Source organism: Vitis riparia, chromosome 12 (genome assembly GCF_004353265.1).
Source record: "Vitis riparia cultivar Riparia Gloire de Montpellier isolate 1030 chromosome 12, EGFV_Vit.rip_1.0, whole genome shotgun sequence".
Classification (NCBI taxonomy): Eukaryota; Viridiplantae; Streptophyta; class Magnoliopsida; order Vitales; family Vitaceae; genus Vitis; species Vitis riparia.
In genome coordinates, this window is record NC_048442.1 from 759,632 (window position 1) to 772,824 (window position 13,193).

General features: G+C 32.7%; 1 protein-coding gene across 1 annotated transcript; it reads right to left on the bottom strand.

Moving 5' to 3' along the window:
• Positions 1–2,040: 2,040 nt before the first annotated feature.
• LOC117926235 (protein NRT1/ PTR FAMILY 4.3-like) lies at positions 2,041–5,337 on the bottom strand. The gene is made up of 5 exons (XM_034845313.1): positions 4,962–5,337; positions 4,588–4,805; positions 3,937–4,377; positions 3,450–3,562; positions 2,041–3,230 (listed from the first exon to the last, which is right to left on the bottom strand). The coding sequence occupies exons 1-5, from the start codon at positions 5,113–5,115 to the stop codon at positions 2,333–2,335; spliced, it is 1,824 nt and encodes a 607-aa protein (XP_034701204.1). The 5' UTR covers positions 5,116–5,337; the 3' UTR covers positions 2,041–2,332.
• Between the last annotated feature and the right edge of the window lie 7,856 nt (positions 5,338–13,193).

Here is a 13,193-nt window from a genome sequence, read left to right on the forward strand (position 1 = left end):
ACATGATTTGACCCACACCAACACCCGAACCCATGTAACATAATCCATCTTATGCTTTCTAGAGTTACTATTAGAATATGATTTAATCAAAAGAGGTATAGGTGGTGAAATAGGCCTAATTCATCTAACCAACCTATAACACTAATCATCCTTTATTTGAAAGCTTAAGAGACAAACAACATCTTCAGAGTACGAATGATATGAGACAGGATAAAATGGATAAGTTGTGATAAAATGGATAAGTCGTGCTATGATAGAGGATGTGGGTCACTTCTTTATGAGCTCCCGTGAGCTTCCTTTACATCAGATTTTGTCATTCTTATGCTACCAATGCCCCCCACTCATCTCTTACCTCATTTTCTAAACCTTCATGTTCAATGTACCTAACCTTGATTCTTAGTATTTCTTAGAACTTTAGGGTTTGGATTGGAAGTGAATGGCACCCTTTCGATATCATATTGAAAAAGCACCACCAATTAGGGGTGTTAGGTGTGCTTCCAAATCCCATTGCTTCATAATGTTTTTATAGCTTTATACTTGATATGTAGTCTTTTTTTTCTTTACACTTTTGTCTTATTTCTTTGTACCATCATTCAGTGGTTTAAATTTTGTCATATATTTAAATGGCCTAAATTAAAATTTGATTTGATACTAAATCGATACTACATGTTTTTTCGAAACTTTATTCATTTCCTAGATTTAATTTAAGAAATCTCGATCCATACATTTAGGCCTCGTTTGATAACTATTTTCCCAAATAGTTTTGAAAAAATAGTTTTTGAGAATAGTTTTTTTAAATCGGTTCTCTAATATTTTGTGGAGCGAAAAATTTATTTGGAAACATGAAATGTTTTTAACCAATTTTTAATACTTTAAAATATGTTTTAAAAATAATTTTTATATCTAGTACTTTATTTTTAATAATTTTACATGTTTGTATAATTATTTTTTAAAATAATTTTCAAAAAACAAGTGAAAATAATTGAAAATAAGTAAAAGATGTTATGTGAAAATACCATGTTTTATGTTTTTAAGAACAAAAAACTGTTTTCTGATTTATTTTTTAAATACAAACCTATTCTCGAAAATAATTATAAAAGAGATCTTAACTTTTTACAATTGCATTTGGAACTTAAATTTTATATCTATCTCGACTTTTGGCTCTGAGACTTAAAATCGATGTCTATTTGACCTCTTAGAAAGAGACAATTTAGATTAAAATACTTGTTATGTAATGGGGCACACACTCAACTTGGTATAGAATGATGTTAATTGAAGAGGTACAGGGTACTTAGTAGTGGTTAATTGAGTATTTAAGTAGAGGGAAACAAGGAGGAGGAGATTGGTGGAGATAGAATGATAAAAGGAAACCACAAACCAATCTTTTGGTCTATATGGCCACATCACTTTGCTGTGTCCTTTCCATTTTTTCTTTTTCTGTTTTTTTCTTCTGGTATATGCTAGATTACATTCTACTAGTGGAGCAATCTAGTGATCCATGCCATGAAAAGTTGTATGTTTTGGGTTGAGGAGAGGGACATTTGTTAGGCTTTTAGGCAACACTTTTATGAACAACATGGCAGTGGTGTTAGGAGGAGAGCAATGGCAAAGGGGGTTGCAGGGGGGGCCCTACCTCCAACACCAAAACATGTTTGGACATGTTCCATTGCAGAAAGGTAAATCATTAACAGAAGAACAAAAAAAAGAAAGTAAAAAAGGAAAAATGGGAACATCTTCCTGATAGATTCTCTCTCTCTCTCTCTCTCTCTCTCTCTCCCCCTCTCTCTTTATATATCTTTTTGACATTATTTATAGGGGTTTGATGATGTTCCATTTACATGCATCACATCACAATGTGGTTTAGATTGTGACAAAAGCAGTGGTGGCCATATTCCTCTTTTCATCATTCAAGAAAAAACTATGTGATGAGCTCCTCCCCATGATCAAGGAATTATACTATTAAAATTTAAGCAGAATTTGATGGCCATTGCAAATGGGCTTTGCCTCTGTTGAGTCTCTCACAGATCCATGGCACCCTTGTAACAAAAAAAGAAAGTGCATCATCTTCAATTTCCTCTTTAAACATACATATCTTCAACACCCCATTTGAGCTTTCTCAAATCTGCTTAACAAGAACAAGGACAAGACACTGGCCTTAAACAGCAAGGAGATGAGAAAACCCACATAATATTACCACCCCCACAAGCTCCCCTCAAGGCCATTCTTCTTCACATCTTTACAAAAACTATAAGCCTAAAACAACCCCGGGTTTTATCTATATATATATATATGTTTATATAGTATCAATACGGACCATAGAGAAATTCATCATTCAAGGTATGCTATTAACATCTGCAACAATTTTTGAGGAGTTGAAGCCTTGGCCCATGAATTCTTCCCCATGAGCATCACTCTGAAGTGGGACAGAGGAAGATGGCTTGTATGAATACCACCACCCGGCCCAGAAGAGATAGTTCAGGAAGTTGATGAAGCTCAGAACTGCTAGCAACCAGTAGAAAAGATCGAGTCGGTCCTTGTTGAGATCGTCGTCTTTGAGCCAACCATCAGAAGAGGAACTAGAGGTGATCTTGTTCACCAGAGAAACCAATACAGAGCTAAAGTAGAATCCAAAGGAGTAGGAGAAGTATGTAATGGCTGTCAAAAAGGCCTGCATCCCTGTACTGGACTGTTTGTAAAAGAACTCAATGAGGCCAACTGCAGTAAACATTTCAGATAAACCGAAAATTAGGAACTGGGGAGTGATCCAAAAGATGGACAGAATTTTTTTCTCATTCACCGCCGCATTCCTTCTCTTGTCCTCCATAATGGCAGCTGCCACCATGGAGAACGTCGCAACGAAGAGGCCAAAGCCTATTCGCTGTAAAGGGGAGATTCCAGAGACATTTCCAGTGAATCTTCTTGCGAAAGGCACGAAGAAAGCATCATAGAGAGGGACTAAAAATATGAGTATAATGTAAGGGATGGCTTGAAGGGAAGCTGGAGGGATGTGGAAGTTTTTTGTGAGCTGGGTGTTCATAGAACTCCCTTGTTGGACAGAAAAGGTCTGCATCTGAGCCAGAATGGTGTTGAAGACTATGGTGCAGGCAAAAATCGGGATAACTGATAGCAGTATCTTCACTTGCTGAACTTGTGCCACTGTGCATAGTCTCCATGGACTTTCTTTCACATTATTCCCATCTTGGATCTTGATGCAGGCCTTGTCCAAGAACCTATATTTGCTCAGTCATTAGGAACATCATATGAACCATTCAAAAATGGCAAAAAAGCCTCAGAAAGTATGCAAAATCTCTGAATTACTCAAAATATCAGAAAGAAAAGAAAGGGACAATAACAAAAACAAAATGTATGAAGATGGGGTCAAGCCATACAAGATTTGGATGAAGGGGACAGACACAGACAAATTGAAGAAATGGAACGAAAAAACTTACTTGAATTTTGACGTGGCAACGCTGCCAACCAGCACATTGTTCTGGCTCCCATGAAGCATATGTGGGCTAGGTGGGCACCTTTGCTTTCTCTTAAGAATTGCAGCCACAAAAACCTGAAAAGGAGTCCAATTTTGATTACTTCAGCCATCACCCAACAAATAAAAATGGTGGAATTACGACAATAGAGAGGTTATAAAGACTTTTTTCAAGGCAGGCAGGACTTGTGTTCTTATATCCACATGATCTTATTATATTCAACAAACCATCAGTTAGTTTTTTTGTGATCAGCACAAGGGAACAAGATTGCATACATAAGCAGCAGAATCAAATAGTTCAATTCATTAAAATAGTTCAAATGGAGTGGTTTCTGACCATTAGCATAGGGAAAATGGTAAACAATCCAGTCTAGTCCTAATCAAACAGCTAGTAAAATGGTGTCAAACACTAGAAAAAATGGGAAAATTTTGATGAAGTCAATAGAAATTACTTGTGCAATGGGGGTGAGGATGCTGCCTTGAGGGGGCTTATTCCTGTAAAGGAGGGTGCCAGAGACCAGGCTGATCAGCCCCATTGCCATGGCAGCTGCAGAGACTCCGAAGCCGACGTCCATGCCAGAATGGGTTTGCACCCAAACAAGGACAGTGAGGGCAATAAGTTCACCTATGGAGAAGGCAAAGTATGCAGCATTGAAGTAGGAGGAGAGGCTCTTGGACTGTTTGGGGCTGTCCCTGTTGAATTGGTCAGCCCCATGGGCAACCATGTTGGGCTTCACACATCCACTCCCTAATGCCACCAAGTAGAGAGCCAAATAGAAGATAAAGGCCTTGAAACCCTTTGCCTCTACACAACGCTCTCCATCTGATACCATGTTGCACTGGGGTGGTTTCAGTTGGGGGAGATGGGCTTGGACTGATAGCAATATGAAACCCTTCACAACACAAAAAAAACCAAAAAGAAAAGAACACCACTTTGTTAGAATACTCATACCTTACACACAAAACACATATGTTTTTATTATCATCATTATAGAATTTGAGCCACTTTTGTTGAATGACTGGAAGGGTCAGAGAAAGACAAAAAGTGCAGAAAACCAAAAGGAAGAAAGAGAGAGAGAGAGATGATGAGAGAAGAGGCTTACAGAGAGCTCAACAAACCCAAAGATGAGCATGGTCCAGAAACTCCCAAGATAAGAATCAGAGATGCAGCCACCAAGAAGGGCGAGGAGGAAGACAGTCCCTATAAAGTTGGTGACTATGTTTGCAGACGTTGACAAGGGGAAGTGCATCTCGTTTATCACATATGTTATCAGGTTGTTCCCTACTGCTGCAATTCCCATAATCTCAAATGCTTGAAGCCCTGCAAAAAAAAATCACAAAAATCCTGAGTCGACCACCACATATATATCAAGAAATGAAACAATTCTACAAACTACACCATAAAAAAAAACCCACTTCCATTAACCACTTTTTCTCAACAAGTACATCAACCCATGAGCCAAAGAGAGATACAAACCAAGAACAAAGGAAGCAGCTCTCATTCCACCATGCTTCTCAGGATTAGAGGGTCTGCCTCTCCAATCAACAGTAGTAGCAGTAGCAGTATCTTCATGACCAGTATTTACACCCATGCCCTCCTCTCCCTTGTTAGTCTGCCTTCTTGTCTCCATTTCTCTCTTTCTTTGCAAAACCAGAAATATTAATTTCTACAGACCCACAAGTACAAAAACCAATTAAACTTCCTCTTTGATCACATTCAATACTACTGGAAGAAAGTTTTCCAACTTTGCTGATTTTGAGGCAAGCTGGAGAGTCCCATATTTATAGCTACAAGGCTTTGTTGGAGACTTGTGTGGGGGACACAAACAACACAAAATTGCAAAGCCCACATGCATTATAACTGCTGTTGACTGCACCCTCTCGAGTCTCATCAATGTTCATTGAATTTTCAGCCAATACAAAGGCCCTTTGTGTCTCACCATTGTTTTTTTTTTTCCTCGAAACTTATTGGATAAAGTTGACACCTCCACTATTCTGTTCTCTCCTCATTTCTTTTGGCTTCTCCACATTCAATGCATTTTCTTTGGAATTTAATTTCTTGATGACTTTTCCTTTTTCTTTTTCTTTTTCCTGAAAAAAAAGGGTCATAATTATTGGCTTAAACTTATTATTATTATTTTGGGTGAAATAAGATGGGGTTGTTAGTAGGTTAATTGTAATAATTAACATGATTTTGTTGAATTTTATGGGGTTGAATTAATTATGATTTTTTTTTATTACAAAAGAAATATTATTTTGCAAAAGTAGAAGATTTACTTTTCATATTTTTCTCATAAATATAACACTTTTATTTACATAAATATCAATAATATATTAGTATAATTGTAATAATAAATAGGTTTATTAAGTTTGTTTACCATGTAATTAAATTTTATCGGGCTTAATTCCTTTTTTTTTATTAAGAAAAAATATCTGTGTAAAGATAGAAAATGACAATAATTATGACACCAATTTTTCTTTTTAACTTATTTGTAAATATTCATCAATAGTTAGTAAAAAAAAAAAGAAATATTTTACTAATAATAATTAAAATTAAAAAAGGATTTGAGTTGATAATAAAGAAAAATGGAAATAAGTTTCATTAATATTGTAGATTTTATTATATTTTGGATTGTAAAAAAAATAAAAAAATAAAAAATGATTGATTTGCTTTACAAAAACAAATCTTTATTTGTCTTTCCACCACTTGAAAAAGTCAACTAAATTTGAGAAGTGGATTGGGCATGAGAAGTCAACTTTGGTACACTATTTTTGCTTTGTAAAGCACAAGAAAGTGAGTTCATTGGGCCGCAACACATTTCCATTATTGGTCAGACCAAAATTTATGGTGCCCAAAATTCAAAATTTTCAAATGGGTTTTTCACCAATCTCTTAATTTTCATTTCAAAAATTACCCAACTTTTAAGACCGACAGCATGATTTCTTTTATCCAATTATTTATATTTCTATTCATTTTTTTCTACACCTTAATCATACTTTTTCATACTTTAATTCCGATCTTACTTTATACATATCCAAATAAAATTACACCAATGAATTCGATACGCATTGAAACGTGTTACTATTATGAGAAATTAAACCGACATAGTGTTATATTTTAATTTTAATTTCGTAATCAAAATCATAATTGGTTGACAAAAAAAAATCTATCAACTATTTGAGAAATTAACCCAAAGAATCTTATACAACTTGTAACAACTATTATCATGAATTTTAAATACATTCATATAGAATGGTAATAAATTAATTCTAATTTATAAAGTTTAACAAATGAAGATATACATTTCAATTTTTCATCATCTTAAAATTTATGGCATGTTTGGAATACTAGAATGAAAATGGAAATCTTTTCAACTTTTCATTTTTTGTCATGTTATCATTTATGTTGAAAGTAAGAACAGATATGAAATTTCCCTTTAAATTCATTTTATAGTGATAATAAATTAATTGCAATTGTTAATATTTGACAAATTAAGATATACTTTTCAATTTTTCATCATCTTAAAATTTATGGCATATTTTGAATACTACAATGAAAATAGAAATCTTTTCTACTTTTTTTTTTTGTTATATTATCGTTTATGTTGAAAATAAGAATAAATATGAAATTTCCTATAAATTCATTTTATGGTATAGTATGATAATAAATTCATTGTAATTGTTAATATTTAATAAATCAATATGTACTTTTCAATTTTTCATGGTCTTAAAATTTATGGCATATTTGAAATGCTAGAATGAAAATGAAAAGGAGAAATCTTTTCCGACTTTCAATCTTTGTTGTGTTATCATTTATGTTGAAAATAAGGACGGATATAAAATTTTCACTTTCATGGAAACCAAAATTCATTTTTCATTGTAATTTAATTTTTTTTTAATGTATTATTCTTGTTTAAGTTAATATAAATCACTTTTATTTGTAGTCAAAGTTCAACTTAACACACTTTTACTTACTTATCTTTTGAATATATATTTTTTTTTTATTTTTAATATTTGTTTATAATATCTAGTAGCTTTTAGGAATGGTAACAGGACGGAATGAGTCACTCTCATCCCAACCCCACCCCGTTTAATCAAAATAATTCTCATTCATGTCTTATTAAAAAAAAAAAAATGGGGTAAGGTGGAATGGGTATGAGAATTTTAAAATTTCTTTTAAAATTTTTAATTACATTAAAATAAATATATTTTATAAAGAATTAAATAATTATAATGTTTTATTATTATATATTAAAAATAAAAAATTAAATTAATTTTAAATTTTAATTTTATATATAATCGGGACGAGACAAGGTAATACCCAAAACTCCCCTTGCCATCTTAGGCGGCATAAGAAAGATGAGAAGTTTTATTAAGGTTAAATATTTTTTAAATATTGTGGATTATTTTTTTGAAATTCCCCATGCAAATGGTTGTTGATTCCTTATAAATGAAGACACACAATTAATAATTAATTTTGCATAAATTTTAGAAAATAGTCAAAAGTGCTTTTGTTATTTAATGCCGACAACTTTTGACTAATGTTTTGGAAAAATTGTCTTTGTTAACATCCCATACATAATATTATCATAATAATAATAATAATAATTAATAATTGTGGTGCACTCACATGATCTTTTTGCTAGTACCAATCCAACTCTCCTTTTTTTTTGGATTTTTTTAATTACTTAATATATTTTAATTATAAAAAATAATTAAAATTTCATATTAATTATTTATCAGTTATTAATTTTTTTTCTCTTTTTTTAGATTCATCATTATTAAATTTGTCTCCGCCATTGGTTTCAACCCCTTGTTTCATGCAAATTGCAAATTTTAATTAAAAAATAAAATAAAATAATAATAATTATGTGTTGTGATGCATGTGCCTCCAAATTATCCAAATATTTTTGGGGCCAACTTGGAAGATTAATTTAAATTTATGTGGATATGTGTGTAAGTATGTAAAATAGAATATTAACTAATATTAATTTATTTTTAAATTTTGGAAATTGGTGGACTAAAAAAAAAAAAATAGTCAACCCACTAAATGATTTTACTTTAATATCTTTTTGTTTTGTCCTATGTTGTAAAAAAATAGTAATAATTGGGATTAAATTATAAACTTCTCTTTTACAAGTTCATTTTGTCCTTATCCAATATGGCCTATTTTGTCTTTTTATTTTTTATTTTTTTAATTTTGTTGTCTTATTATAGAAATTTTTTTTATCTAATTGTGTATCACTAATTTAAAATTTGTATTTTGTGTGTTTCAATGACTCCCAATTAAATTAATTTTTAAAACTTGAACAAATTATTTTAAAAAATTATAAAATTTTAATTTTTTATCAAAATAATAAAAATATTTTTTTTAACACCCTTTTAATTATTTTAGTTTAATATCGATTTTAAGAGTTAAAAAGAATAAGTTTATACATTTTGAGAGTAGGGGACATTGGCATTTGAATCAAATTATTTATTTTTTATTTTTAGGAAAATTAAGATTTATAGAGTTTGTGTTTTGATAATTTTTTTTATAAGTTTAACTAGAATTAAGAAAAAATGAAAAATAGACAAAGGGTACATTAGGTTTTGAATAGAGAAATGTTGAGAGAGTTTGAACTACGTGCGTGACCCTCATGTGCATCATGCGGGCATGCACAACCTATGCATGGCCCGTGTGTGCACCGTATTGGTGATTATACCAAATCGTAAATAAGGTATTGTAATTTTTTTTTTCCAACAAGTGTTATGAGAGCTTTTGCATGCTCACCACACAAGATTTCTAATTTCTATATGAATTCATATTTAAAAATATATTTTCTTTATTTTTTCATAAAATGAAAAATGTCAGGCTGGTTTATTTGGAAATCTTTATAACTATTTTATAACATTAACAATTAAAAATAATAAAATAGTAAAAAATGTGAATATTTCCTCTCTTTTTTTTTATGAAATTCTGCATTAGGGAGCGGCAATAAGGAACCTGTTCAATGAAAAAGGTATCATCATCAAGTGCCTTCAAACCTAACCACAAAATCTTTGTCAAAATATGCTTTAATAAATCCAAAAATAAAAAAATAAAAATTGAAGTACAAGGCCAGCATATCAAAGTGTTTTGAGTTGAAATTGGGTGACAAAGTGGGGACAAGCTTTTGAAATATTGGAGGTGAAACCCATAAACCCACTACTCCCAAATACATGAATTCAATTGTGTGAACTTGTGTTACTCCTAAATAAAAAAATTAAAATAATAATAATAAATAAATAAATAAATAAATAAAAACCAAAAGAGTATGTATGACACATTGGCACATACTCTTACTCATCCAATCTTCCTAGGATTAATGTCAAGTTCCATTATATAAGGTTTTTATATGATATTAAGAAATTGTTTTTGGTTATCCAAAAATAATCATTTGATCATAATAACTCTTGCTTCTTTGCATTCTTTGATTTAATTTTTATTTATTTGTACCTTTATTCTACCTAACTCTCAATTCGGCTCAAATTTCAAGTTTGATATGATTCCAAATCAGTTCTTAGATTTTTCCACATGCAAATCTACCTCCTACCATTAATGTTAGCATCAAAATCTGTACTTTGTTTCCCTTAGACATTCCTCATCAAGGACATTTATTTATTTGCTTGTAATTCTTAGTCTTTGACCCAACATTTGAAAGTACAAATTTGCCTATTATAATAATAATAGTAATATATATATATATATTAAAATTTTAAAATTAGACAATAAAAAGACCCTTTGTATGATTAAATCACATAAAAATTTGTGTTAGTTTTAAAATATTATAATGTTAGGGGTGGTTTGTGGTTACAAAAAAAGGGAGTCTTTAGATTCCTTTGAACATTGAAAGCAAAGCAATATATGCTAAGTATACTATTACTCTATACATTGAATTGTGGTAAAATGAGCTTCATTCAAAGCACCAAGCCTTCTTTACCAACAACCAACACCTCCATGTCTCTGTTCAATACATTACTAGTCAAAAAGGCTCCAAACTAAGTTGGTAGTTAGCCACTCAAAACCCAAAAGTGCCCTACACCATTCCACTCACTTTCTCACATTCCCCACTTTTCTTTTTTCTTCCAAAATCTATGGCCGAAGTAGGCATATTCCACCCATAATTACACCAACCACACACTTCATTACTTCTGTCATTATCCTCCTCCTCCTCGTTATTTAGGGTTTGAGGTTTTCTTTTACGTGGCATTTTACAATCCCACAAAACCATTTGTTAGTAATGGAGTCCACGCATTGGTTGTTCGTCTTGTATTATGATCCTCTAAGACTTTTATTTCCGTCATTATCATTTTTATTATTATTATCGTCGTCTTTCAGATATTATTTAAATGTCATGTGCAAATTCATTTGTTGGTAATAAAGTCCACGCAGTGGTAGATGCTTTCGTATTATTAGCCCATGCTTTGAGACTTGATGGAACACTATAGTATACTAAGCATTCCTCACTTCATGTGAAAAAGTGAAATGTATTTTGGACAACTCCCCTATGATGTACGACTTGCCATTATCCTATAATAGTCAAACCACTTTGTTTATGTTTTCTTTTCCTTTCTTTTCCCACTAACCAAACAAGCTAGGAAACATATTATTTAATCCCACAACCAACCACAGCTGAGGGGGGGAAACCTATCCTTTTCTGAATTCACTTTCACTGCAACAAAGGAAGTGGATTTGGCAAAGTCATGAGAGGAGGGATAAAGGAGAAGATTATTATAAGCTTATGCATACTAAGGATGTTCACTTTTGACTTGAGGGAGTGAATGAAATGTCAACCCCAAATGAAAAAAAAGAAGAAGAAAGAAAAAAAATAAAAATTACAGTGCCACAAACCCTAAATGTCAACCCAAAGTTTGAAGATCCTGGGGTGATCATCATAGTCCTTAAGAAGGTAATATCATTTTTTTAACTCGGGAAGGTTAAAAGAGGGGGGGAAAAATTCAAAAGCGAACATGTGATGAATGACAGCATTAAGCGCATCACCCGCAATGGCAATGGCATCAATGGAGGGTGGGGGAGAAAGTGTAGCAGAAATGGTGGTGGTAGAAGTGATGGGTTGAGTTGAGCATAATATGATGGTACGAGAAGTTTTGAGTGTATTAAGATATCCCTCAAAATCTAAAAAAGGATCAAAGCCGACCGTCTAAAAGCCTAGGGGCTCTATAAGCCGTTTAATTTGCTCAAAACTCTTTTATCAGCATGTCACAATCTGAAGAACATGAAAAGGAGTGGTCAAAGAGGCTCATACATGAAGAATGACTCGGATGGACCCGTGGATTTGATGCTTCATCATGGCCAATTCATTCCATAATCAAGCAAAATCCCACACGTATAGCCATCTGAAATCAGAGAAATAAGCAACAAGAAGTCAAGAATTGAGGACACACTTTCGCCCACCACACACTCACATATACACAAAGATTCATAATAGGAGATATTCTATGGAATACAAGAAAGCGCAGGCAGTACAAGTGTATCACGTATACGATCTTTGATTACGTTTACACTAGTGTTCCAGAGTGGCCAAGGGTTGAGATATGATCCCACATGATGTTGATGGTACAAAGGCCAAAACACAACTATTACTGTTGGCTTCTAGCCTACTTTCCTCCAATTGCTGGCCTCACCACACACCAAGTTTGGGTGTGAATACTTCAAAAAAGACACAACTTCATGGGCATCTCATTTGTCTTAAAGAAACCAGGGTGATCATAATAACCTCTGAGAATATATCTATGTATGGCTCAAGTCACACAACTCATGAGAATTTCATTGTCTCCCTATTTTGCATACCTGTTTTTTTTACAGCATAGCCTGGTGCATGGTGATGTGAGGCACGCACATCGACCTTTGATCGTTTGAAAGGTTTTCCTGCACAATTATCATTCGCAACAAGAAAAGAGTATCAAGGGAGATAATTTTGTTTTCTACAAGGCAGTTAAAATTCTGTGGCTGGTATGGGAGTAGATTCCTCTAACATATGAAAGCTCTATGTACTTTTCTCCTAGGGATAATTTTCTAAGTGTAGAGAGGCATCAAGTAAAAGGTATTGTTTCTAAAGAATGCTCTACGTCAGAGTGATGTTTCAAAGTGAATATGTGGATGAAGATGAATGAGAGATTATGTTGTGTAATAAAGCAAGCTCTACAGACTCACTCATCAGTCAATGTTTCCCAAAACCAACACTAGTGGCGAGTTTTCTGGGTTTAACAGTTCAATCATTTTCCAGACCTAACAACTCCTGCTGCAGTCAAAAGAACACCAAAAACAGAGCAAGAAAATACAATGTATGTGATTCATATGCAAGAAACTAAAATTTTTCCTTCGGTACAATTTAACAAAACATATCCTCTGAACAAGCAATATACATTCCAGATACATACTTCAAAACTAGATTACAGAACAGCAAAAAATTGAGCATCACAATAACCCTATTTACACCAAAGAAAGCTGAGACCAACGGTTTTAGCACTTCATACTGATGATAGATATTGAAATGATAGATAGAAGTTGTCCAAACTAAAGGAACCATAGCCATAGCCATAGCCATTATAATTAAATGAAGGCATGTGAGCATTGTCCAATGGTAAAGTGATGTGAAATGCTACTTGGAAGTTTGCAGGTTTTTGTCAAAGTAGCTTAAACTAGGACTGAACCCAAGCCTATGAA

What these genes read in the sequence shown, in the direction of transcription:
- LOC117926235 (XM_034845313.1), bottom strand. Translation starts at nt 5,115, where the DNA reads ATGGAGACAAGAAGGCAGACTAACAAGGGAGAGGAGGGCATGGGTGTA. An exon ending in AGCTGCTTCCTTTGTTCTTG is followed by an intron (nt 4,806 to 4,961) that starts GTTTGTATCTCT and finishes TTTTTTTTGCAG; the next exon opens with GGCTTCAAGCATTTGAGATT. An exon ending in TCCTCACCCCCATTGCACAA is followed by an intron (nt 3,563 to 3,936) that starts GTAATTTCTATT and finishes ACTCCTTTTCAG; the next exon opens with GTTTTTGTGGCTGCAATTCT.